The 27,701-nt window shown below is 38.3% G+C and overlaps 1 protein-coding gene across 1 annotated transcript in view; it reads left to right on the top strand.

The window, feature by feature from the left end:
• Nucleotides 1-4,356: 4,356 nt before the first annotated feature.
• The window catches only part of kcnt1b (potassium sodium-activated channel subfamily T member 1b), a 112,132-nt gene continuing 88,787 nt past the window's right edge, over nt 4,357-27,701 (top strand). The window contains exons 1-3 of the mRNA XM_052112730.1: nt 4,357-4,476; nt 5,687-5,732; nt 6,769-6,936. Of these exons, the coding sequence (XP_051968690.1) occupies nt 4,446-4,476; nt 5,687-5,732; nt 6,769-6,936 (245 nt within the window). The 5' untranslated portion in view covers nt 4,357-4,445. The remainder of the gene's footprint in view (nt 4,477-5,686; nt 5,733-6,768; nt 6,937-27,701) is intronic.

Here is a 27,701-nt window from a genome sequence, read left to right on the forward strand (position 1 = left end):
CCTTCCTTTATCCCTCGCCTCGCGTAACACAAGATCTTTATTGGATGATCTCAGAAATTTGGTCAGAATTGAGTTGGGGCTGTCTCCATGTGAGCTCGCTCACAGGGAACACACTATGAGCTCACTCAATTTCCAGCTAATGGCCTGTTTTGTGAGCAGACACGGAAAGAGCCTGTCCAGGAATTTCACCATATCTTGACCCTCTTTGTCCACAGGAATTCCAACAATTCTGAGGTTATTCCACCGGCTACAGTTCTCCAAGTCCTCCAACTTCTCTCAGACAAGCTCAAAATCCACTGTGGTTGCTAGTGGATTAGCAGATAATTCCATCACCGATGACTCCAGATAATTGATCTGGTTGATTTTGTCTACATGGCAGTGATTGATCGACGTATTACAGAAAGATCCTCCAACTCAGCAATGACCTTCGTCAGCATTGCTGATTTGTTCAACATTTCTTGCCACAATTCCCACAATTCTCCGACCAAATCGACTCCCGGGCTCTAGGCCTCCGTGGGGTGTTGGATAAGTGTATTTGAATGTCTCCAGAGCCTGAGGATTTTGAATTCTTTGACATATTGTCCTCCTAGAACAGTTATGGAGCAGACTGTATCGAATCTCACTTGTTTATGATATTAAAAGTGTTAAAACTAGCAAAGTGCGCAGACCGTTCACGCCGTTCACACGTCTGAACTTGCATGACGCCACACGATTCCGGAAATGCTTTTTAAACACTAAAAAGAAAGATCATAATTAATTTCCATGTGCAATTAAATGTTAATACTTTAAAATCTATTAACATTAGTTAACAACATTAGTTAACATGAAATAACAATGAACAATACTTATTAAGCATGTATTATCTTAGTTAATTTTGATTTCAACGTTTACTAATTCATTTTTAAAATCAAATGTTGTATTAGATAACATTAGTTAATGCACTATGAACTAACAATGAACAATTGTATTTTTATTTACTAACATTAACAAAGATGAATAAATTATGTAAGAAATATATTGTTAATTGTTTGTTCATGACACCTAATACATTAATTAATGTTAACAAATGGAATCTTATTGTAAAGTGTTACCAATTTAACTATTCCTATCGTTAAATTACCTTTCTGCAATATACAGTATTCCAACGTTTTGTTTTGTTTTTTTTATTTGCTATACACGGTGTTCGCTACACAGTGTTAATATGGCAATGATTAAACAAATTAAGTTTCATCATACGAGTGTGTGTTGAAACTTTTAAATCATGTGGGTTACAACTAGCCAACAGATAGAGTATGTTGCAGTGTACAATATGATTTGTACTCATCATCAGTGGCCTAAATAAAGCTATTTTATTCTACATAATGTGGGGCACACCTCACGGGGGCCGTCATGTTGAGATCTCATGACCAGCTGAATACTATACTAATTTTATCTTGGTAGCCTCATGGGTGACAAAAACACCTGCAAATCAGGTATTTATATGGTGGCATCTGATAACCAAAAACATTTGTGTGATTCTACATCAATGCTGATAGGTGTGATACAGTCCAAGATTACTGTTGTACTGTATATCTGTCAGAAAACATAAACAACAATTACTTGGTGCACCTTTAAATGTCTAGTATGCATAACAAACTGTATTTTTTCCTGACCAATTGAGCACTTTATCACCATGGAAGCAACATTGCAGCTGTGCCCTCCAATGCGCACTGTAAGAGAGAAGCCAGGGTGGCAGAGATCAATAGAATTCAGGACTTCAAAGAAGTTTGACACTCTCCAATGGACCCCTGTCAAACACATAATACACAAACACTATCAAGTGACACCAATTTCTGCACACTCGTCTATCTGTTTTTCATTCTTGCAAAGCAAGTGTCATAGTAAACGCCTATTGCCATTTTTGACTTTCATCAAATCAGTACACGCTCAGCAAAAACTCACACACTTGCTGACAACACAGTCTTCTATGATTTTGGCTCCTGGCAATAATGAGGTGAAATGAGGTAGTAGTTCTTAGTGCCTTTGCTTTGGCTGTTGTGTTGGGGTTTTACTGACTGTGTTTGATGGGATGCTGTTGGCAGTGTGAGGCTCAGATGGGACATGGACTCTTAGAACAATGGAGGCTTATAAATCCCCACTCAAACACCTTAAACACATGCTGCTTTAATTTTACTTTCTGTCTATCATGGCATCCATCCATTGTTCTGTTCAAAGCATTAGTACATGTATTATATGTCTCTTTTAAATACTTCTTAAATTCTGATTGGTCTATCACAGAATTTTGGAGTCAAACTGTTTTGTATGATGACCGCTAAACTGATTAATTAAACATTGTTGCAGGCAACCAAATACCATCATACAGTAGCTGTGCTTGTTTTATGTCTTACTCCACACTCTCTATCTTGTCACAAAATATAAAGCCCAGATTATGGTAGCACTGGGTATACTGTTGCCTTTCAGCAAGAAAGGTTCAAGTCCTGGTTCAAGTCCTGCCTCACCCAGGGACTTTCTGTGTAGAGTTTCCATGTTCTTGTTTCCCTGTGTTTGTGTGGGTTTCCTCCAAGTGTCCAGTTTCCCCCATAGTCCAAGAACATGCAGGTTAAGTTAACTGGAATCTCTAAATTGCCCATGAGTGAGAGTGTGAATATGTTTGTCTGTTGAATCAAGTTTGGGATGAAAAGAACAAATTTGCACATAATCACGAGTGCCAAATGTCACATGTAATTCAGCTTTAAGATGCAAGCTACAATATCATAATATCAAGATCATTGTAAAAAAATTCAACAGATACCACAAAACAACTTACATTACTTGATGTCACAGTAAAAACACGAGGGTGATGGTGTTTATTTTTCCCACGTTCAGTTCAGGTCATGTGTGAGTGGCAGGTTCACTATGGAAACAAAGGTACATCACAAGCTATGCAGCTGAGCAGCTATTCTCTTAAGAAATAGACCCAGTGAATTCAAAGTCAGCATAATACACCTTTGCTGTAAGAAATACACAACGTAAACACATTTGCTCTGTGAAAAAGTGCAGACTTCGGTTTTGTTGAAAGTGAGTGGGACACGCCCCCCGCATCCCCTGCGTATTATACACCCTTGAGCAGGATACCCTTGTCAGGGTGGTCAAGACAACAATATGAAGCGGACGAATATTGACTACATTTTATAACAAATAGATTTCTATATTGTTCTCTTTGTATGTATGAAGATCCACACCGTAAGAATTTGTAACCTACTTCTGTTAAGAAACTACAGTATTTATTCATGATATAACTCTTAAAACTAGTTTTTGGTGTAATATAATGCATTCAGGTTGATTCAGTGATGTTAAATAATATATCATTTTAGACTTTTATGTTAAAATCTTTCATTGCAGAAAAGTGCAGAACATTTTCTTGACCCCGAGAAAGAGATTTACACTGCATTTAGCTGACAAGAATGTGGTTGAAATACAGTATGCATGATTGTCCCATTTGACATTTCTAATAATGTAGGCTACTTCTTTTACTGTAAACATATGACTTTTCTCTTTCAAAATTTGCAAGTATGTGATTATCTGCTTCTCATGATTTTATTAAATGCGCTGCGAAATAAATGTTCTATCTGTTGTCTTGATTTATATTGCTCATATTATGTGAATGCATTCACAATGAGATCTGGTGAAAACCCGATTACTGTGGGTGAAAGATGGGCTTTGAATCTGCTTGAATGGTTTTATGGGAAATAGATTGAGTTTTGAACCTTGCCCTTTTTATCCACATACAGCTAATGAAACATAGTTAATGACAGTTGAATTCTGATTAGTACTGTAGGCATGTTATTGTATGGAGGACGCACATAGAATAAAAACGATTTAATTTTATCTGAACCTTTTTTTGGTGCAGGCATGAACATGCAGTTGTCTTCTTCAGTCACGTTCATGTTGTCGAGCATTTAAGGTGGTCCATGAGATGGCGATATACGCTTTGAAGGAATGGAGGCTGTAAGTATGACTTAGTGGCTCTACCTAAAAGATGCAGAGGTGACAACGCGTATGACATATTTCCCTGCAAATCCACCTCTTCTGTCGAGCTACAGCTGCCGCTTTCTTCTCGTGAATCACGTAGTGTTTCATAGCGTGTCATGGCTTTGAGGTCATTGATTGGACGCAGAGAGAATCTGAACATGTGAAGTTCTTGATCGCATGGTGAGGACAACATATTATCATGCTGAAATAACAACCACATTCCTCATTAAGTCATGGATGGAAAGTTTAATGTCAAGCGACAAACGAAACAGAGATGCTGAAGGTCTTAGTGGGCTTCTCTAAGAGGAGGGTTTATTCAGGGTCGTAATCCACCCCTTTAACGCAACTGTCCATGGAGAACGGAGCAATCAGGTGGACATTATCACACTTCGCAGTGGCTTTCGCTTGGTTCGCCAGCAACACCGTTATTTACAATGATGGGACCGCGCGCCCAGTCTCAAGCAGGTGAGGACATCATGTTATGGATGAATGAATCGTGCTTTGTGGCGTTGTATTTGTACTTTTACCATGTATTTATATGCTATTGTGAAGATTGCTTTGCTTTAGGCACATTTATTCTTGATTTACTAGTAAAAGTTGTCATATTGAATACATTAACAGCCACATTAGCCTAATAATAAGAATTCCTCCATATTTGCTTGAAAACCTTTTTTTTTTTTTTTACAGAGAATGGAAATACATCTCTGTAAAAAGTGCAGTTGTTACCTTTGGGAACTACCTAATATGACCCTTAAAAATGACTTGTGTATTCAGGTTGATTCAGATATATTATTATTATTATTATTATTATTATTATTATTATTTTAACGTTCTAAGTTATTTATATTAAGTTATTAAAACCAGGTAATGAAGATGTTACAGCATGAAACATAATTTCAAGTTACCTGACAAAACAAGTGCATGCAAATGGGATTTTTGTGTCAATGCCATCTTTAGGGTTTCCAACTTAGAATGTAAAAACAAGTAACTTGCATTTTCTACCATAATAAGCTATTTCTATGTGATCTAACCCTTAACATTATGTGTGTTGGTGTAACCGTAACTGATTTGGATAAATGTACACGTTACTACATGAAGCATAAGGGCTAAAAAAATTTTTCAAAGTAATACAATTATATTTTGTACATTTTCAACACAGTCCTTTATGTCTGAGCACTGTATAACCCTTGAGCACAGGCACATTTAGTCAGAGCGTTGTGTACCGTACTTCATTTTACCCCTTGGCCATTAAAATCACCCTACACCCACTCAGAACCGATTTGCTTACTAATTCAGTCCTTACACACTCATGTACCCCTTAGAGCCGTGCAGGGAATATTCCAGATGAAATAGTCGTCAGTGCATAATGTGAACAAGAATGGCATAAAAGATGCCCATCAATCTGTTGACTGTCATCCTGTGTGCTATAATTATAGCTCAGCATTATGACTGATGCATTATCTGTGAAAGATAATAACTATTATAAACACTTTTGAAGATGTTGGAAAGACCAAGTTGAATGAATAAGTCAAAATGAAGTTGTTCTCTCTTTAACCTTGAATAATATGGATATGTTAAAATTGTTAGCTCAAATTATTGGTCTTTTTCATGCATGTGACTATAACATTTAGCACTAATGCTCACAGTTTTTCCTAATTTCTCTCCATACTGTCAGAGCCAAGCATGACTCCGCTACAACGATCATCCACTACAGCAGACAGGTAAACCAAATCAATCTTTTTTGCTCGAACACTGTATTTGGACTGGAAGTGTATACTGTACAGTAGCCTACATTATAATAGTGCAAACATAATGTCTTTCATTAATTTGAAAATTGCAGCCTCTTAGTTGAATCTAGCCTTGAGATTGAATTATGCTGATAATGGTATTACTGAACGTCATTAAACAAATGTGATGTGACATTTCCTGAACAAAACATTCATACTGTGGGGGTCCAAAAGTCTGAAACATTGTGAATATGTTTCTATTGTTATGTCTTTTCTAATTTATTAATTTATTTCTTATATATTTTTTTCAAATTATATTACTGAGTGAAAAGAGGGAATTTATTCATTTATGTATTGGTATGTTTACCTTTGCTTTAATGACAGCATGCACTTAAGCTGGCATGGTCTCCATAAGTTTGTGCAAAACATGATGATGAATGTTATTCCAGCATGAGTTTAAAATGTACCAAAGAGCAACATGATTCAGTGGAAGCAAAGAAAATCTGGCCAGTTAACATGGTCAATGTCACACATTTTCTTTGATTAACATTTGATTAGTGACTCAGAAATAGGGCAGAATCTTAAATATTTCCTCTTCATTTTATGTTATAACTTTTTTTTCTTCACTTAATTATTATTATTTATAATATTTGTTTTTAAATTTTTTATATCTTAAAACTTTCAGTTTATTTTCATGTTTAAATGAAAAATAAAAAATAAAATGTGGTCTTAGACATTTGGATGGAAACAGTGATCACACCCTTTGCTTTTAACCACTTTACATTAGACTGACAAACAAAGACATTTAATTACAATAAACATGTAAATGATGTTCTACTCTACACTCTTACAAGTGTGAAAAATGCAAAGAAAATGCAAAAAAAAAGGAAAACAATAAAAAAATTATTATCAAGAATACGATTTTTACCCTAACATCAAGGGTCTTACTGGAAAAAAGAAATTATGATCCAATATGAATTTTCTTGATAAAAAATATGATCGTATATGATGTATATGATATATTCTTCAGGTTGTCTACAGAGACTGTTCAGAAGAATAACAGCATTAATACTGGCATTATTCTGGACATTTCCACTCTCAAAATGGCTGATTTGGACTCTGTGGTTCCTCCTCTACCTCCACGATACCGCTTTAGAGATCTGCTGCTTGGGGATCAATCATTTCAGAATGATGACAGGTAACGTCATACTGCATGTCCTCAGTGGATCACTCTTAGTCTTATCTTATGAAAACTTAAAGCACTCATAAAGCATTCATAAAGCTTACATATACACTGGCACTGTGGTCTGAGGGCTTCACAGGGCCTTTATGGTATTGCTTTTTAAGGACATTGCACAAGACACATTACTGCCATTTACTGTTACACTGTAAAAATGTATGGCATATAGTTGTTCCCCCAAAAAGCTACAGTATTTTTACCTTACCTGACCCTCAAAATGTATTTTCTTTGTGTAAACTTATAAAGTTCAGAGGCCATGCTACAGTATATTGAGAATATATTCACAGCTGAAAGATGTTGTTAGTCATGATGCAAAGTGGAGTCAACAACACCTTCAGCCGTGACTATATGCACAAAACAGCACAGCCACGTGGAACTTATTGCTTTTATAAAACGATTATCACATAATACAAATCTTAAGGACACAAATCATTCATTAAAATGTTTTTTAAAAGTAAAAGTATTAAATGACAATCTATTGCTTGAAGATCCCTGATAGTTAACAGTAAACAGAATGTTGCTATGCTACAAGAATCACGGTCAGGTATGGGTGCGGTGCAGTGATAAAAATAGTAGCCTGTGCGGAGGTCATTGCTGTGCTTTATGTGAAAAAAGCACAGCTATTCACCAATTAGCATCTGGAACGATCAGTTTTATAATAAATAATATTTTTAAAACCAATCAATTTAGATGTTACCAAAAGAAGCATGTTTTACACATAAAAAAGTGCTAACCATAAAATAATGCTTCATGTGGAAAATTCTAAATGAACTGATTTTATTCCAGCCAAAATATTATTTTAAATCACTGAATCAACCTAAATACATTAAACCAACAAAACACATTTTTAGGATTAGATCAGGTAGATAAAGCTCCTATGATAACAATTGCATGTTACAACTTTTTACAGTGAAGTTATCTTACTTTTAAATTTGTATTATCATTTATTTTATTTTTACCAGTGAACAATAAGAGGCTACACTTTAGGGGTTGTTATAATATCATATACATGGATATAATCCAACTCCACAAACTGTTTCTACAGTATTATAGACTATATGGTGTATATGTTTGCTTTATGTACTTAAAGGTGCTGTTAGTTACTTTGTTTTTTAAATGACATGCAGAAAAAATCTCTTACCTGTCAGCAGGGGTTAAATTGGGATTTTTGAGGAAGGGGAACCCTAACTCCCCCCGCTGTCACCACACATTTCTTCCCACTTGGAGTACTGGTTACATATTAATTTGTGATCTCACAGGAACAGAATTGGGGTGTGTAGTAACCTGTTAAAAGAGTGCCGCTCAAGGCGAATATAGTAGACCAGGTTCCGACACAGACTAGATGGGAGAATAATGCTTGTGCAATTCAGCACACTCGCTGAATAGAAACAAAAAGCATCAAATAAACTGAACTGCATTCTGCCAGCAGGAAATAAAATGAAGAGATGAACAAACTGCCGAGGTGCTGGAACACTGTTGGACGTTTCATCCCAATTTAAAGGGATAGTTCACCCAAAAATGATATACTCACTATCAAGCCATCCCAGATGTGCATAACTTTCTTTCTTCAGCTGAACACAAACAAAGATTTTAGAAGAATATTTCTGCTCTGTAGGTCCTCACAATACAAGTGAATGGGTACCAAAGCTCCAAAAATCATATAAAGGCATATAAAGAAAGTCATACACATCTGGGATCTAATGAGGGTGAGTAAATGATGACAGAGCTTTCATTTTTGGGTGAATTATTCCAACTATTTGACCCCTGCATGTCAGACATAACTGAAATAGGTGCCATCAAAAATCACACCTGTCTATGTATCAGCCCTAAGCTCAGTAAACAGCAGGGGAAAATATGCCCGCAAATTGTGTGTTTAGCCAATCAGAAGAATTTCTGCATGTCAATCATTGTGAGTGTTCACAGGGCAGCCCATATGCTCGTATAAGTGCCGGTACAGTATCCTGCTCCGGCAAAACGTTCAGGGTGGGATGGAAGATTGCTCAGGTGCAAAATGCTCCTGCTCCATCTGCTCCAACACAACAGTCTTTTGTGTGTTTGTGTATGTGTGTGTGTGTGTGCAGGGTTTTGGAAAAAGGGGACGTGGCTAATCCAACAGCTGGTCTTGTGGTAGTTCCAAAATGGCTAAAATCGCTTTCAGCACCTTTAATTGATACATTTTGAATGTAGGCAAAGTGCTTGTGGGACCATTCTATCAGAGTGTTGGGATATGAGGGAGCTGTCCACAGCCTAAAGCCTGGTGCTGATGTCAGAGAAAGGTTGAGAAGAAGGGCCGAACAGGACACATTTGAATGTTTCTTTTGCGTCTTACTCAATGATTCAATCCTTTGTTGCAGATTCAAGGCCGTGGCTTGTAGTCACGTTTCCTGGATATTAGAGTTATTGAAACATATTTAAATAGCTGGGCTGTTGTTTCAAATCATGTACACAGAAAAACACAGAGGTGAAATTCAAGTGAACCTTTATGTTTTTTGCATTTACTTGAAGGCTTTGTAGCATTTAAAAACTTTATCAGCCTTGGACTTTGAGTGGGATGTTAGTTTCTCTGAATGCTATATGTTGAAAGATCATCACTGCATTGTAAACATTTAATTAACAGTTATGTAGACATCACGACTACTTGCAGTCATTTTCTTGGTGTTTTCTTTGTGGTCACAGTATCAGTTCTTCCTCTGGTGAGTGAAATTTGTGCTCTATTATTTCTCTGTGGCTTGAAAGCCACAAATGATTGCTCTGTTTATTCGAAATCCATCTGCTTTTGTTCTCATATTACTCGCTGTTTTTATTTCATAACTGGTGGAAGCAAGTAGCCACATTATCTTTATACAATTTTCTAGCTTGGTTTATTTGCCCAGAAATGCAACTATTGCACTCTAATACGTGGGCTTACTTTGACTCTCATGACAAACACTATATCTTGCACAATGTGGAGATAGTAAGTAGTCCATGCTGTATGTCTCGGAGGGACGGCTAACCTCCAAACTTTTTTTTTAGGCCACACTAGGCCAACTTAATGAGGACACTATATTATTTTTCCATACTAAGTCATAACTGTGACTAAAGCCCTCTTTTAATGCCCTACAAAAAGAGATTCCTTGCAAACATATCTCCATTGTGCATCCATATATGCGTATTAAAATCAGCAGTGAAGCAATTTTTTTAAATTGTAAACAAAATTGAAGAACCCCTTTAGACTCTCAAGAATGTATGTAAGGTTTTCAAATATATCCGATAGTTTGAAATTTTTTTGAAAAGGTAAATTTTGTTCAGCTCAAATGGAGTTACCCTAAGAAAACATCTTGATATTTTTTACTCATGAATTCATGATTTTTTCTAAAAAAAAAAAATGTAAAAAATGTTCCTTGCAAAAAAGGTTTGAAAACGTTTTTGAAATTAAATATGAAATTGTAAACACTCTTGTGTGTTTAAAGTGCAAGGAAAAGTTTAATACCTTTACTTGGTGGTTACATCACATGACATTTTTTAAATAATTAAATAAAATCTTTTAAAAAAAATGCTATAAATGTTTTTCAAAACTTTAAGGAACTAAGTTGGAAACAAAGACAAAATTTCTATGAACTTCACACGTGTTTTGAACTAGAAAATTTAATATATATATTTTTTAAGATGTATCTTTTTCAAAACTTTATTTTTCAATGGTTTATATGTCTTTTAACTTGACACAGTATCCTATTACAGTTATGCAACATTTATGCTATGGAGGACAAGGTGCTGAAAACCAGTGAGATGTGTTGCTACCAAAATAATGTGTTCCAACAGCCTACCTACATAGACAAACATATAGCTAAAAGTAGGGATGCCTTAATGTGTTTTGTAAGAGACTGACGAAATGGAACTTGCAAAATGGATTGCTCTGTGTGTGTGTTGGTGTCGAAGGCTAATGCTTTTTGCTTGAGTGTGAAGATGGGAATCTCCACATGCTGCTGTTATTTCAATTATAATTTTTTTAATGTGTGAGTATGTGTTCTAAAGACAGTTGAAGTGATTTTGTGTGCATGTGCTTGTTTGTCCTGTGATTATCTCCAAGGTTACCCAGGGGTCCTTTCCTTTTTTCTATTTCTCTCTCTCTCTCTCTCTCTCTCTCTCTCTCTCTCTCTCTCTCTCTCTCTCTCTCTCTCTCAAAACTGCATCACTGAATGCCTTTCTGTTTCTGTCATTCCATCTCCCCTCCTTGTGTTTTCACTGTTTATGTGTGTATGTATGCATCTAGCTGTGTGGGAGAGGACAGAGGACATGTTCTTATGCAAAATCACAGTTTGTCCTCTCAGGGCGGAGATAATGCCATTCTCACTAAAGTGGACCACGCAGAGGAAAAAGGCTACTCTAAGCTACCTCCGTTGGAACAGGCAGTTGCAGCTCACCTCTGCCATAATACTGCCATGGGATGGAAATGTTTGGCTAACTCTCACAGAGATGCGGGCATAGAGAAAGCTGCCCTCCTTGACACTCCGGTGTCACCTGAGGGCATCTTTGGCAATGCAGTGGAAGGCTTTTTAGTTTCATCAAGGCGTAAAAGCAATCTAAAGCGAAAAAAAAATTCTGCCAAAGAGAAGTACTGAAGGCACTCACAAACTCCCCATTCGAGCCACAGCATGTGGGGCTATTCATATGCACTTTAATTTGACTTATAAGTCATCAGCCTGTGGCCTGTGACTACATATGAATATCTCTATTTAGTGTTATAACTCTTGTAATGTAATGTCACATAGTGCAGCATGATGGGATATCGTTCCCCATAGTGCTTACGGAAATATTGAGTGAACCGAATCGGTTATACATGTAACCTCGGTTCCTTGAAATGAAGGGAACGAGAAGCTGGCAGTACTACTACTTCAGAGTTTCATAATACGAGTGACTCACTCTTGTCCCTCAGTCAGAAAATTATGAAGAAATGGTGACTGAGCGCCCGCTTATATAGGCCAACTGTGCACCTAAATGAACTGATTTTATTCTAGCCAAAATATTATTTTAAATCACTGAATCAACCTAAATACATTAAACCAACAAAACACATTTTTAGGATTAGATCAGGTAGATAAAGCTCCTATGATAACAATTGCATGTTACAACTTTTTACAGTGAAGTTATCTTACTTTTAAATTTGTATTATCATTTATTTTATTTTTACCAGTGAACAATAAGAGGCTACACTTTAGGGGTTGTTATAATATCATATACATGGATATAATCCAACTCCACAAACTGTTTCTACAGTATTATAGACTATATGGTGTATATGTTTGCTTTATGTACTTAAAGGGCTCAATCAGAAAATTGGTGTGATTAAAAAGGGGTTCAAAAAGGTTGTTTAGATGGACTTCCCCATAGTGCTTACGACAATGTCTCTTTCCCTTCATCTCAGAGAACTGAGGTTACATGTGTCACCGGAGACGTTATACTGTATGTGTATTTGATAATATTCTGTATACAGCTCATAACTGTATTTTAGTAGAAATAAAGTCACCCAAATTGAATAGGAAATGAAATTATAGTGATGAGGCAGTATTGTTCTGTACAATTACATAACCCAATCCAAATTCTTACCAATTCCTAATTTGGAACCATGATATTTTAAGGTTAATTTTCCAAATATACTTATCACAGCTTTTTACTTAACAGTCACTTCACATTTTTTCTCCCAGAATCCAATATTTTAGGTACAATCAACTGTATTTCGAATGAGTTACAGTGTGGCAGAACCTAATGAGAGTAAATTCATTCTACTGTTTATGTTTACATTTACTACTGTTTTGGTGTTCTTTCTGTTAACAGTAAAGTGTTTCTTTTTTCTATGTTGTTCAATAAGAATGTCAGTCAGTATAAATGTTTAGCTATGACTGGTGTTTCATATATGATATATGCTTTTAAATAACCTCAGTCTTTCTGTATCAGTGTGGAGGTGTTTTTCCCATGTGCTAATCTAAGTCAGTGCTAGTGTGAGTATGAAAGGTGAGGATGCTGTCAGGGTGTTCCTTCAGCTGCACATTCCATGATGCAGCCTAGACCAGGGGTTCTCAAGGGGGTGTTCAAAGGATGCCAGGGGGTGTTGAGACCGAATTAGTAGAGAGGGGGGCATTAGGTTACAAATGAGGGGCATTTATCAGTCATAATAATAAGATATATCATCAAGTTCCTCTTTGCATTAAAACGTTTATCTAGACTTGGAGGATATGAGTTGGCTCTCAATTATACGGGTTGGTACGCATTTGTACCGTGGTTCATCTAATTCTGAAGTCTATGAAACCTCTGAAGTATCTTGTTTAGCAGCATCAAATACTCAGGCGGAGGCATAACCTTGGCTAATGCACCTGTATGAATCTGTAGATGGATACGGCTCAATGGACAGAGCAGCTCGAGCGCAAAGCTCTTAAAGCTCAAGCTCTTAAACTCATAGCTTTGCGAGAATCAGTGAGAAGCAAGGCACAAGAACCGGAAACCATTTAAATTTGGCACAGAATTCTACATCACCACCCTTGACTTTACTATAGTAACACTAACTGTACTTTAGACAGAAATAGATTGATAATAAATATTATTATATCAAAACTTCAGCTCTATTAAATTTTTCATAGGCAAGATTAGTGTAGTGACGGAATATAGTTAATTTTTGTTACAACATATAAATATTGATATTTTGTATTTATTGTTTTACATGTGTTTAGAGTAGTCTAATTTTTATAATTACAACAATGCCATGGGGTACGGGAATGAAGTAGGGGGGCATTCATCAAAATAAGGTTGTGAACCACAGGTCTAGACCCACAGTTCCCTTTACAAAAAGCTTCACTATGATGCTGCGCTTTGCTAAGCGCTTTTGGGAACAATCCTGCATTGTAACCAGCTGTGAATATGTGTGTAACACGTCAATAAACATTGACCGGAATTTATAGCCTCGGCTGGTGAGCTCATTAGATGCACCAGTGGCCAGGCTATAAATAGATGTGTCACCAGCGTGTCGTCAGATCCGTTTTCTTCAGAGCAAACTGTGCTGTGTGTCTCACAAGTCTGTCAGAAACTTTCTTTCCTCTGCTAGGATTTAGAATTTGTTAGGCAGTGCGCAGTGAACCTTTTCTCCTTTCCCTCTTTCTATATATATATATATGTAAAATAGAAAAAAAAGGTGGAAAAATGTCGGAGAAGCAAAGCAAACGATGCGTGTTTCCCTGTCAACGTTCTATGACTGTCAAGGACATGCATCAATTTTGTTTTGTTTGTTTGGGGGAAGAGCATGCTGCTCTCGCATTGGGGCAGGGCGAGTGCACGCATTGCGACCTACTTTCGGGCGAAAATGCTTCGCGCTCGCCTCGCTTACTTCCTGGAGTCAGCGCCCACTCTTTCATCGTGGGGTTCTCGCATATATCTGGCTGAGGAGCGAGAGACGGGTCCGTCCCTATCGCTCGCTCTCTCCACAGATCCAGCTGATCCTTCTCGTAATCTAAAGCGCGCCTTGGCACCTCTTCGTTTAACGCTGTAAATTATGTAAATGTGAAAAGGAATGCATATTTTAATTACTTTACTCCCAAACCCCAACCCTAAACCTAACCTTCAGTGGCGTAAAAATGTAATCTTAGAGGGAAAATGGAACCTCTGAATAATGCTCATTACTGTTTATGCAAATATGATCACTTCCTGCTGATTTGACAAGTGATGAGAACCTGGATCTCTCACAATACTGATGCAATGCATTAATAGTCACATCATAGGAGAAAGTAAACATTTTAACTATTGCAAAAATGTCTAATGGGACATAGTACTTGTCAGACTCTGCAAAATGGGGCCGATGTCACGGTTTTGGAACATCCGGAAGCAACATGCTGACTTCCTGTGTGGTGATGTTGCAATCAAAATTTGAAACTGCAATCAAATTACAGTTCTGTTTGGTTCTTTCTGTGGCACAGAGACTAAATTACAGATTTATATTGAGCTACATTGTTCTATTTACATCAGTCAAGGACCAGATATGTCAAGCTTATTGTAGGACCACTTTAAATTGTTCAAGGTCTGTATGTATACAGAGCCTTTAAACACACCACAACCTGAAAAAGGTCAATGCCCTGTTGATCTAAATGCAACCATTGCAAGCATGTTTTAAACAATCTGTTCTGATGTTGAGACTGCTCTTCTCTAAATAAAAGATCTGGCTGCAAATGAGGCCTCAAATTCTGCCTTGACAATTAAATTAGCTGACATTATTGAAGCCCTGGCTGTCGAATGTGATAAGCTGTGTAATGAAGGTAGTGAAAGAGAGAGCAAAAAGAGAATAAGTGTGTGTGTGTGTGTGTGTGTGTCACTGTGCTCAGCTAGTGTGAAGAGATGCCTCAAAGGTCAGCTAGAAGAGCCATTCAGTTAGACATGCTGGTTAGTAGAGGTGAAAATGTAATCCTTTTATTAGAGCTTGAGCAATTTCCCCAGGATCATAAAATAAATGCTAACATTTAATCTAATATTATACTGACATCTCATTTTACACAATGTTGTTGGTAGGTGATAAGCTTTTATTTTCCTAAACGTTTATGCTCATCTCCAATGTATACAATTCCGTTTCTGTGGAATAAAGGGATAGTTCACCCTAAAATTAAATTTTTGTCATTATTTTCTCAAAATTGTTGTTCCGAACCCATAAGACTTCTGTGGAAAACAAAAAGAGAATTTAGACTGTCATGAATCAGAATCAGAATGAGTTTTATGCCAAGTGTGCTCATGTACACAAGGCATTTTTTGGTGGTGATAGGAGAAACAAGCAAGTGCACACATTACAGTGAGGCACAGAATATAAAACAAGGTAAGAGTATAGATAGACAACAAAATAGGACATATAACATAGAATAGCGTATGCACATGTGCAAGGGGTAATATATGTGCAAGGTATGTACAGTTATTTAATTAAAAATGAGTGAATCTACATATATGTACATGAAATATTTATACATCATTGCACTATTGTTCATGTGGTAAATGGCCTGAGGGTAAAAACTGTTCTTGTGCCTGGTTGTCCTGGTGCTGAATGCTCTGTTGCGCAGGCGAGAGGGCAACAGTTCAAAAAGGGAGTGGGCAGTGTATTTACGGTCCAGAGTGATTCAACCTGCACATTTCCTCACTCTGGAGATGTACAGTTCTTGTAGGTTGGGCAGGGGGACACCAATAATCCTCTCATCAGTCCTGACTGTCTGTTATAGTTTTCTTCTGTTTGATTTGGTGGCTGAACCAGTGCTAATAGTGAGAGTCCCAGATGTGATTTTCCCCAGTTTCACTAGCTGCTGCCTATTTGTCAGAAAGCTGTTAATCCACTGACAGTTTGGTTGGTATGGAAAGCTGGGTCAGTTTGGATGAGAGAAGATCAGGCATGATGGTACTGAAGGCTGAACTGAAGTCTACAAATAGGATCCTTACATAAGTCCCAGGTCTGTTGAGGTGTTGCAGGATATAATGTAGTCCCATGTTGACAGCATCATCCACAGACCTGTTTGATCGGTAACTGAAGGGGGTCAAGCAGGGGTCTAGTGATGTCCTTTATGTAGGCCAAAACAAGTCTCTCAAATGACTTTATGACCACAGACATGAGGGCGACAGGTCTGTAGATATTAAGTCCTGTGATTTTTTTTTTATTTGGGGGCCGGAATGATGCTGGGGCATCTGAAGCGGCAGGGATCTTCACACTGCTCCTGTGATCTATTGAATATCTGTGTGAAGATGGGGGCCAGTTGGTTAGCGCAGACATTCATACAGGCAGGTGTGACACCGTCTGGGCCTGAAGCTTTCCAAGTCTTTTGTTTCCAGAAGATCCGGCACAGATCCTCCTCACAGACCATAAGTGCAGTTTGAGTAGCAGGAGGGGGAGGAGGGGGGTTCCAGGAGGTGTTGGTGTGTGAGTGAAGTGAAGATCAGGGCAGGGGAGTGGTGTGAGACTGGGCTTATCAAACCTGCAGTGAAACACATTTAGTTCATCAGCGAGGAGGAGTATCTTGACCTTAAAGATGAAACTGTTGTCTTTAAATATTTTGTCATCATTGCTGATGAAATGTGTAACATTTGTTTTCTTGCTTTTGAATAATATGTGATTGTCAACAGAACAGAATGCCTTTCACCACAGAAAGACAGCCATAAGCCCAGCTACCACACTTATAGTTTGTATTTAATGTTGGTTAGCTTTGAAGCCATATACTATAGATGCTACTAAACATAAAAAACAAATATTTAGCAGAAATATACACTTAAAATGTACAGTTTTATTTCTTGGGAAAATACAGTAGATACATGCCATCCATTACATGCCACCCCCCCAAATACCACCTCCTCTGTCTAGTAATGGGTCCTTTACACATTTCCAGCTTTGGAACAAGGTCAACTAGAAGGGTATACAGTGGCACTGGAGGTCATTTATTTAGGGAATAATTCACTGGAGGTAAAAAAAACTTTCAGATCAAGCCATTTAAAGGGTCTTTCATACCTACACATACACTGATGAGCCAAAATATTATGACCACCTGCCTAATATGCTGTTGGTCCTCCGCTTGCTGTCAAAACAGCACTGTCCTGCCGAGGCATGTTTTCTACAAGACCCTTGAAGGTGTCCTGTGATATCTGGCACCAAGATATTTGCAATGGATCCTTCAAGTCATGTAAGTTGCGAGGTGGATCTGCCATGGATCGGACTTGTTGGTCCAGCACACCCCACAGATGCTCAATCGTATTGAGATCTGGGGAATTTGGAGACCAGAGCAACACCTTTAACTCTTCATCATGTTCCTCAAATCATTCCTGAACAATGTGTGCAGTGTGGGTGGGTGCATTATCCTGCTGAAAGATGCCACTGCCATCAGGGAATACCGTTGCCATGAAGGGGTGTACCTGATGTGCAACGATGTTTAGGTAGGTGGCACATGTCAAATTCATGTCCACATGAATGCCCAGACACAGGGTTTCTGAGCACAACATTGCCCAGAGCATCACACTCCCTCCACCCGCATGCTGTCTTCACACAGTGCATCCTGGTGCCATCATTTTCCCAGGTAAATGGCACACACATACATGGCTGTCCACGTGATGTAAAAGAAAACAGGACTCATCAGACCAGGCAACCTTCTTCCATTGTTCCAAGGTCCAGTTCAGATGCTCGCATGCCCATTGTAAGCGCTTTTGGCGATGGACAGGGGTCATCCTAGTCACTCTGACTGGTCTGCTGCTATGCTTCCCCATACGCAGCAGGGTGCAATGCACTGTGTGTTGTGACACATTCCTCCCATAACCACATACAAATTTTCTGTGACTTGTGCCACAGTAGATCTCTTGTTGGTTCGAACCAGACGGGATAGCCTTCGTTGCCCTTGTGCTTCGATGAGTCTTGGGCGCCCAACACCCTGTTGTAATTTAGTGTTTTTCCCTCTTCGGACCACTGTCGGTAGGTATTCACTACTGCTGACCGGGATCACCCCACAAGCCTTGCGTTTCAGAGATGCTCTTACCCAATCGTCTGGCCAGAACAATTTAGCTCTTGTTAAAGTCACTCATGTCTTTACTCCTGCCTTGGGGGGGCGGCTGTGGCTCAGTTGGTAGAGCGGGTTGGCCACTAATCGCAGGATTGGCTCCACATGCTGAAGTGTCCTTGGGCAAGACACTGAACCCCAAGTTGCTCCCAATGGCAAGCTAGCGCCTTGCATGGCACCTCTACTGTCATTGGTGTGCGAATGTGTGTATGAATGGATGAATGTGTCACAGTGTAAAGCGCTTTGAATACCGTTAAGGTTAAAAAGGCGCTATATAAGTGCAGATGGTAAATGGTAAATTTACCATTTACCTATTTCTCCTGCATTTAACACATTGACTATGAGTACTGTTTGTTCACTTACCATCTAATCTACACAGACCTTGACATGTGGCCTTGTTAAGAGATGATCAACGTTATACTCCTCACCTGTTCTAATGTTTTGGCTCATCTGTGAGTATATTATGTTATAAACATATAATATATATACACTTGCCACAGGGTGTCACTGTGTTTCATTGGTGGACTGCTGTTCTCATTATCTAGTGTTACATAAAACACATCCTCGACTGCAAGAGAACAGAGATGTGATGTGAACAGAGACATTGTGCTGTACTCTCTATTTACGAAGACTCTGGTTACATTGTTATATTCGTGTTTGTTTTTTGTGGCATGTTCTGTTATGATTTGCATCACAGGTGTGTGATCTCTGGAGGTGTTTAAATATTTTAATATTAGCAAGCAAATAGACAATTCCTTAAAGGCATAGTTTTTTATTAAAGAATGTAATACAAATTCAGTCTTGATTTACTCACCCTCATTTTGACTGAGGTTTTGTGCTTGTCACATAATATTTTGTATGGATTGTATGTGAATAGAGATGTATGGCATGTTTTTCCCCTCACATGGTCTCACCTGTATTCTTGTTCAATGTCTTTTCTGTATTTTGTGCCATTGGCACACAAGTGCCAGATTTACAGGTCACATACAGAGGTTGCACTACAAATATCTGATGGGCTAAGTTGAAAAATGTCCATCATGGTCAAATTTTATCCTTCATATTAGTTTAAATTTCTCTGATACAGAGTACATTTGATGTTGTCTTGATATAGTCAAAATTTCCAGATACAAATGACAATGCGTGGCAAGCGTGAGTCTGATGAAACAGGTGTTCTATTTAATAATTAGCTGTGTTGGGGAATGTACTTTTAACGTTATTGATATTTCTGAATAGAACATCAGAGCACATCTGTCCGAAGGAGTGCCCACTCTGCTTCTCTCACATAAGGACATGTAAACACATGAAAACTGATATGCAGTATCAAACACACAGAATGTATTATAGTCCTATCTATAGAGAGCACATCAATATGAAGACAAAGAACTTTTGCAGGTCTGAAAAAGAGAATATGTACTGGAAAAAGAGGACATATTGTCACCAATGTGTTGGCCGTATGATAGGCAGAATGGCCGTCTAAGTCACCATTCACTTTCATTGCATCTTTTTTCCTTTCCATGAAAATGAATGGCGACTAAGGCTGTCATTTTCAGGAGTCATCTCCTTTTGTGTTCCATAGAAGATCAAAAGTCATACTATTTTGAAACAACATTTCAAAATGTTTCAAACAGAGTGAGTAAAAAATTAAAGAATTTTCATGTTTGAGTGAAATATAATTTAAAGAACATTGCAAAATTTTAGGCTTTAAAGGGATAGTTCACCCAAAAATTAACATTCTCTCATCATTTACTCACCCTCATGCCATCCCAGATGTGTATGATTTCATTTCTTCAGCAGAACACATTTGAAGAAAAATATCTCAGCTCAGTAGGTCCTTATATTGGAAGTGGATGGTAACAAAATGTTTGATGCTCCAAAAAGCACAGACAATCACCATTAACGTCATCCCTACGACTCCAGTGGTTAAATTAATGTCTTGTAAAGCGATACGATCACTTTTGGTGTGAAAAAATATTTAAATACTTTTTAACTGTAAATAATTGCTTCTGTTAAGCAGCGGTATGAGCGTTCACTAGAGTGCTTAGGTCACTTTCTTTCCAGCGATGGCATGACAATGTTCCATTCGTTGCAGCAGATGCTCTCTACTTCTGTTGGCATTGCCTGGCATTGCCTTCATGTGCACCACGACGTCTCCTGAGCTCTCTGTCTCTCTGAGGCTTGTTGGTTCAGCCTCCTCCATCTCCCTGTGCTCCAGGTCAGAGTAGTCATGTTCAAATAAATATGGCTGTGCAAAAACTTGTATCTCATTTACATTTACATTTATGCATTTGGCAGACGCTTTTATCCAAAGCGACTTACAGTGCACTTATTACAGGGACAATCCCCCCGGAGCAACCTGGAGTTAAGTACCTTGCTCAAGGACACAATGGTGGTGGCTGTGGGGATCGAAACACCAACCTTCTGCTTACTAGTTCAGTGCTTTAGCCCACTCACCACTCACACTCCTCTTCTCTTTTTTAATCAAAATCTTCTTACATCTTTGTTTAAATTTACTTCAGTTTGTTTACAGAGTTTGGTCTGTACAGCCTTCCTTCTACTCAGCTGTAAACAGCGCTGCTCTTCTGGTTGTGTCGCACAAGCGGCATGAACATGAACATGCCAATGCCAATACGTCACACAAGAGACCACGTGACCTCAGCCTTCTCGTGAATGTGCATACCGCTGCTTAACAGAAGCGATGATTTATAGTTAATAAGTACTTAAATAGTACTTAGTTTGGGGCCCCCTGCTGGAGCAGCTGCCCCCGCGACCCGACTTCGGATAAGCGGTTGAAGATGGATGGATGGATGGAAGTACTTAAATATTGATCTTTTTCACACCAAAAGTGATCGCATCGCATCATAAGACATTTATCTCACCACTGGAGTCAAATGAATGATGTTAATGCTGATTGTCTATGCTTTTTGGAGCAACAAATATGTTACCACCCACATCCATTACAAGGACCTAATGAGCTGAGATATTTTTGTATTTTTCTTCAAATGTCTGGGATGGCATGAGAGTAAATGACAAGATAAATTTCATTTTTGGGTGAACTATCCCTTTAAGCATGGTGAAAAAGAAAAAAAGCAGTTCACCATATCAATGTTAAATGCAGTGGTGTAGTCGGCACCATACACATATTTTTTTACTGTTTGTGTATAACGACTTCTAAGGATCAATATTTGCATATACACTTTGGTATACCCAAATGTTTTGCTTCTTCAGAAGTCCATAATCTACTGTCATGTTAGATTCTCTGGAACTGTTTACCATGCTGTTTTGTGAAAATGGCAATTCTTTGTTGTAATCGGTGCATTATCAAGTGAAATCTATCAATCACCACCCCTGACAACCACTGACATCAATTGATGGAATTCAGGGCAGTGAGTGGAGAGACACTCACGCTGAAGCAGTATCAGGTAAAATGAATAAAAAGAAAATATATGTTGTGAACCATCGCTTATAACAAGGAATCGTCCTGCATTTAAGGGGATGTCCTGTATTTTAGCATGACGCCCAAATTGCTGAGAATCGCAAATCGAGAGAAATGGACCTTGTTGCCAGGGGTGGACTGGGAACAAAAATCGTCCATAATCTACTGTCATGTTAGTTTCTCTTTAACTGTTTACCATGCTGTTTTGTGAAAATAGCAATTCTTTGTGGACTGGAAGTGGAAGGGGGTGGGGGGTGCAATGTGAAGTTGTCAAACGGAAGGTAGGCGGGGAGGTGGTTTGTTGTGCTCAATGTGATTCACTGTCCCACTTTGGCATATCACAAGCAGCTGTGGGAAAGATCAGTGACAATCAGTGCACATCTTCTGTCGTGCTTCCTGTCAGAAGCAGGAGAATTTTGTCAAAAATATAGAATTCGAGTGCATGATAATTGTTTCCCATTTTTGTGATTTTTAAAACAGTTGTAAATGCACCTATATTCATGGCATCGCATTACATTTTATTGCATATGTCAACGCTCAGCATCAGTGCTACGGGAGTGCCCCCTCACTTTGACCTCAGTATTTTTCATTTTTGGGTGAACTATCCCTTTAAGTATTAAACTCTGCCATTTAACTCTTCTCCTCTCATGCTAAGACTATAAATGATACCGTCAATTGTGCTGATTGTTCATGAAAACTTACATCTAGTATCATAGACACTTGGAGATTGGCTGTTTTTAATTGGGCCTTTACAGAACTACCTAGAAACCACCCAGATCACCCTAGCAACCACACAGCAATGCACTTACAAACACCAGAACACCTTAGCAACCGCATAGCAACATTTTGGCAGCAACCCAGAGCGTTATGGAAGTGAGCTTTTCACAGGCAAGCACCACTCAAATTTTTAGAAGAAAATGTAAAACTCTTGTTTATTATTGTCTAAACTTTAATTAAATGCACAACTGTCCTGCTGAAGTCACACTGGGAGTTTGACATTCACAATTGCAAATTGCAGTAGTCATCTGAAAAAAAAAAAAAAAAAAAAAAAAAGGCTCCTGTCACTCTTTACTAAATTGTACAGTATACTTGTAATCCCGAATAATTTATCAGAACTCAAGACATTTGAAGTAATCAGTTACATATTTTTTTTAAGTTAATAAATTACAAGTTTAAGGAAGCAGAACTGTCAGATTTTTTTTTTGTTCTACTCTTACTTACATTTACATTTATTAATTTTACATACGTTTTATCCTAAGCGACTTACAAAAGAGGAATACATTGTAAGTGAATCATCTTAAGGAGACAGTGGTACGAAAAGTGGCGTATTACAAAGTTTCACTAACATCAGAATAGTATTCAAGACAGATTAAAGTACAACAATATTTGTATTTTTTATTTAGTGACTGGTTAAGTGCAGAAGTGAGAAGACATAAAGTGAGTCGGCTGGAGTTGGGAAGGTTATTCCACCAATGTGGTACAATGAAACCGAAAGTCCGGGAAAGTGTTTTGGGTCCTCTTTGGGTTGATATATCAAGGCGCCGTTCCTTAGCTGACCGCAGGTCTCTAGTGGGAACGTAGCTGTGCAGAAATTATTTTAGGTATGCTGAAGTAGACCCAGTGACTGTTCTGTATGCCAGCATCAGAGCCTTAAATTTTATACATGCATCAACCGGCAGCCTGTGAAGATAGACAAGGAGAGGTGTAACATGTGCTCTCTTTGGTTAATTTAAGACCAGACGTGCTGCTGCATTCTGGATCATTTGCAGGGGTATAATTGTGCGTGCAGGGAGGCCTGCAATGAGAGCGTTACAGTAGTCCAGTCTAGTTATGACAAGTGACTAAACAAGAACTTGTGTGGCATGTTCAGAGGGGAAGGGTCTTATCTTCCTGATATTGTTGAGTGTAAATAATCAGAACCGTGCTGTCTTTGAGATGTGGTGGAATCTCAAACTTGTGTTGAGATATGGAATGTGATGGTTACCCCTAGATTTCTAACCATTTTGGAAGGTGTTACTGTAGTTGAACCCAGCTGCACGTTGATGATGTTTTCAACAGCAGGGTTGGCTGGAAAGACAAGTAGACTAGTTCAGTCTTGGCTCGGTTAAGTTGCAGGTGGTACTTCTTAATCCAGGCCGAGATGTCTGCAAACAGGCAGAGATTCCAGCAGTCATTGTGGTGTCATTGGGCTGGAAATACAAGTAGAGCTGTGTGTCATCGGCATAGCAGTGTTAAGTAACTTGAAATATTGAGTAAGCTAACGTATGCCTTTTTATGGTAGTTAATTTTAAATCTTTGGCTGAAATTAAAATCACCATGTTGGCTCAACATGAACATAATCAAGTTGAGAGAACCTAGCTAGTTTGTACTAGCTAGAACAAGTTATTAGATTGAATGTTAGCATGCCGAATGCTTTGATTAGCATAGCAATTGCTCAACAGGTATATCAATATAGTGTAAAGCATTCTAATTGTACAGTCCTCAAGCTAATCTCAAGCTCCACTATTCACCATAATGGTACCCCCTTCCCAGTTTCAGTTAAATTTAAGTTCCTGTACATTTAAAGAGACAAGTTAATTAAACTCAAAACTATAAGAAAGAGAAAGTTCTAAGTAAGCCTACTCAAGGTTCATTTATTTGAACTAATTTGTATGATTATATTTTTCCTTATACTCAAATCAATTACTTATTTTAAGCATTAGAGTGTTGTTCTATGGCAGTGTAGCTTTATCTAGTTAGTGGAGCGTTTGAATTGTATGAAAAACGTCAAACGTCTTGCGCAGTTGAGGCTGCAGGCTGGAGAATCTTGCAGTGAATATACCATATCGAGCACAAATCAACGCGCCTCATTTCTTCAGTCGTGAGTCTTCCCACCACCCGCAATCACACACATCAGCGTCGCGATCGTGTTTGGCGCGACTCCAGCAGCAGGTGCATTTAGCGCACGGATGCGACCATGAGCTCGCGTTGACAGCCACTCTCCATCTCTTCTGGTGGTAACTTGTAAGTCTGAAGAATGGCAGGTGCCAAAAGAACTCAGTCGCCATACGAAATCGACCCGGACATGAAGACCGAAGCGAGGAAATCCATCGAGCACATATGGCTTGATTCGGCGGTGCCGGTTCGGACAATGGGTTCTTTTGAGAGCGATGCTGGTCAAAGGTACCGCAGTCCCTTTTCAAGCAGCGTGTTTGGACACTGACACTGTTTGATAACAAAACTGCAGCATCCTCCAAGACGCGTCATACTCTGAAGATAAGTCAAAAATGAGCCGCCATAAATGAAACGATCAATAATAAACTGTATGTTTAGTCTTTGAAACTTGCATGTGAAAACGCGACTTTGTTTGAGGAATGTTTTGTAAATTATAAATGCAACAGTCTTTTCCATCTTCGTTTTGATCGATAGTTTTGCCCATTCGCAATGCAAACTAATATCTAATACAGCATACATTTCAAATCTGTACCCTTTTATTGGTGATACACTTGAGTACAACTGGTGGCAATAGTAAGCTACCATAAATGTTACATAAAGCCTCGTAAAATGTTTATAATTTATAATGACTAAGGTGAGGATGTTGCAGGTCTCTTTATCCATAAATTATGTACGTAAGGGGGCGTTCACACCGAACGTGTTATTGCGTCCGTTCGCTCTGTTTTTTAGATCTATGTAAACATACGCTATTGACATCTTTGACCCTTGTGCCGCGTCTTTTAGACGTCCTGTCCAGTTAAAAATAAATAACTTAAGCTGTTAAAAAACGCGTCTTGAGACACTAATGTGTTCTGTAATGTGCATTGCTTCGTATTACAGAATCTTTTTAGCACAAGAACGAGTTCGGTCTGAACGCCCCCTAAGTCTTTTACTTCTACTCATCCAATCATCTAATAGCTCTTAATTTGATTAATAAAGAAAACTAAGGTATGACACATGGTGTAGTTTTAGATCATTTATTTTATATTGTAGCCAAAAAGCAAACCACTGATGTTCCTCTTTTAAGCAATTCAGAAAGCTTGTAGAAACCTCATTTTGTGTATTTGACAGTCAAATACGAGATGTTGCAAATCACATTGTGCCCTTAGAGACAGATGACTTGCCTGTGGCTTTTGAAAAGCTAGTAAGCTAGGAAATGTATTTTCATTGTCACCCTTGCTCTGTGTGGCTTTTACATAATGTTCATTAAATATTTAATGTGTAGGCTATATATTTCATCAATTCACCTCAACCAACATTCATTTTGATGTTTTATCTCACATCTCATTTCAAATATTGCTGCATAGTTTCCAACTGGCAGCAGACTTTAACTACATTTGAATTATACATTTTAATAATGGGTTTAAACTATTATAACATATAATTAACTAGCTCCTTTGGCCAACAAACCTGTGAGGCAGTGAAACACTCTATCGCTTAAGAATTAATGAATAAATCTATTCATACACTCACTGAGCACTTTATTAGGAATACTATGCTCCTAATAAAGTTCCCAACATGGTCTTCTGATGTTGTAGCCCAAGGTTTGGCATTCTGAGATGCTATTCTGCTCACTACATTGTACAGAGTGGTTATCTGAGTTACCATAGCCTTTCTGTCAGCTTGACCATTCTCTGGCCATTCTCTGTTGACCTCTCTCATCAGCAAGGTGTTTCCATCCGCAGAACTGCCACTCACTGGATGTTTTTGGCACCAGTCTGAGTAAACTCTAGAGACTGTTGTGCATGAAAATCTCAGGAGATCAGCAATTACAGAAATACTCAAACCAGCACGTCTGGCACCATCACTAATGCCACAGTCAAAATCACTGAGATACATTTTTTTCCCATTCATTCTGATGGTTGATGTGAGCTTTAGCTGAAGCTCCTGACCCGTATCTGAAAGATATTATTAGGTACATGTGTACCTAATAAAGTGGCCTGTGAGTGTATGTTTATTCATTATGGTTTGGTGAAGCAAGTTAATCATACACAGTGCTGTTCTATATTCCAAGTCCACACCTGACTCTCATCTCACTGTAAAGCAGTTCTTTCAATTTCAACTGAAGCTCTGTGGACTTAATGCAACATTTTGCAGAGTCGGTTTCATATCTGTGTACTCACTGATGTCCTTTAATGCAATCCACTCTAACTGCCCATTCAGCCTATTGCCCTATTGTGTACTTCGATAATGGTGCACAAAGGCACTTGTATTCACAGCTGAGCTGATTATTAGAGATGAGCAATGGTAGCGCTGTGCAGAAATGAGCGCAGGGAGAGAACTGTTTTTGGTTTTGCCATTTTGATGCTTGGGATTTTCATGGCCTATAAATTTAAGCATTAGGTATTTCAACCCTGTTAGGGACATGCATATGTCTCTATGTAAATACATACATAAACACATCAAACTTATTTTTATCCTTTATTTATTAAAATAATTTTAATAAGAATTAATGACTCTCTCTATCTCACTCTCTCTCTCTCTCTCTCTCTCTCTCTCTCTCTCGCTCTCTCTCTCTCTCTCTCTCTCTCTCTCTCTCTCTCTCTCCAGACTTCCATTTCTTGCCGCATCTTTTTGAAATTCTGTTTGTAAATAGTGAACATGGAGGCTTTTAATTTTAGACTTAGAGTGGTGGTGTCCAGATCCATTAACCTGTGAACCCCTAAAGGTAAAAGTGCATGGCCAGTGGAGTTTCATTAGCATTTAATGTCCAAATAAACAAAATATGATGTGAATGTAACACCTTTTGTGTCCTTCTGGGGTTGAAATGAGGAAGAATATCACTCCTTCTGTCT

This window comes from Xyrauchen texanus, chromosome 3, assembly GCF_025860055.1.
Source record: "Xyrauchen texanus isolate HMW12.3.18 chromosome 3, RBS_HiC_50CHRs, whole genome shotgun sequence".
Lineage (NCBI taxonomy): Eukaryota > Metazoa > Chordata > Actinopteri > Cypriniformes > Catostomidae > Xyrauchen > Xyrauchen texanus.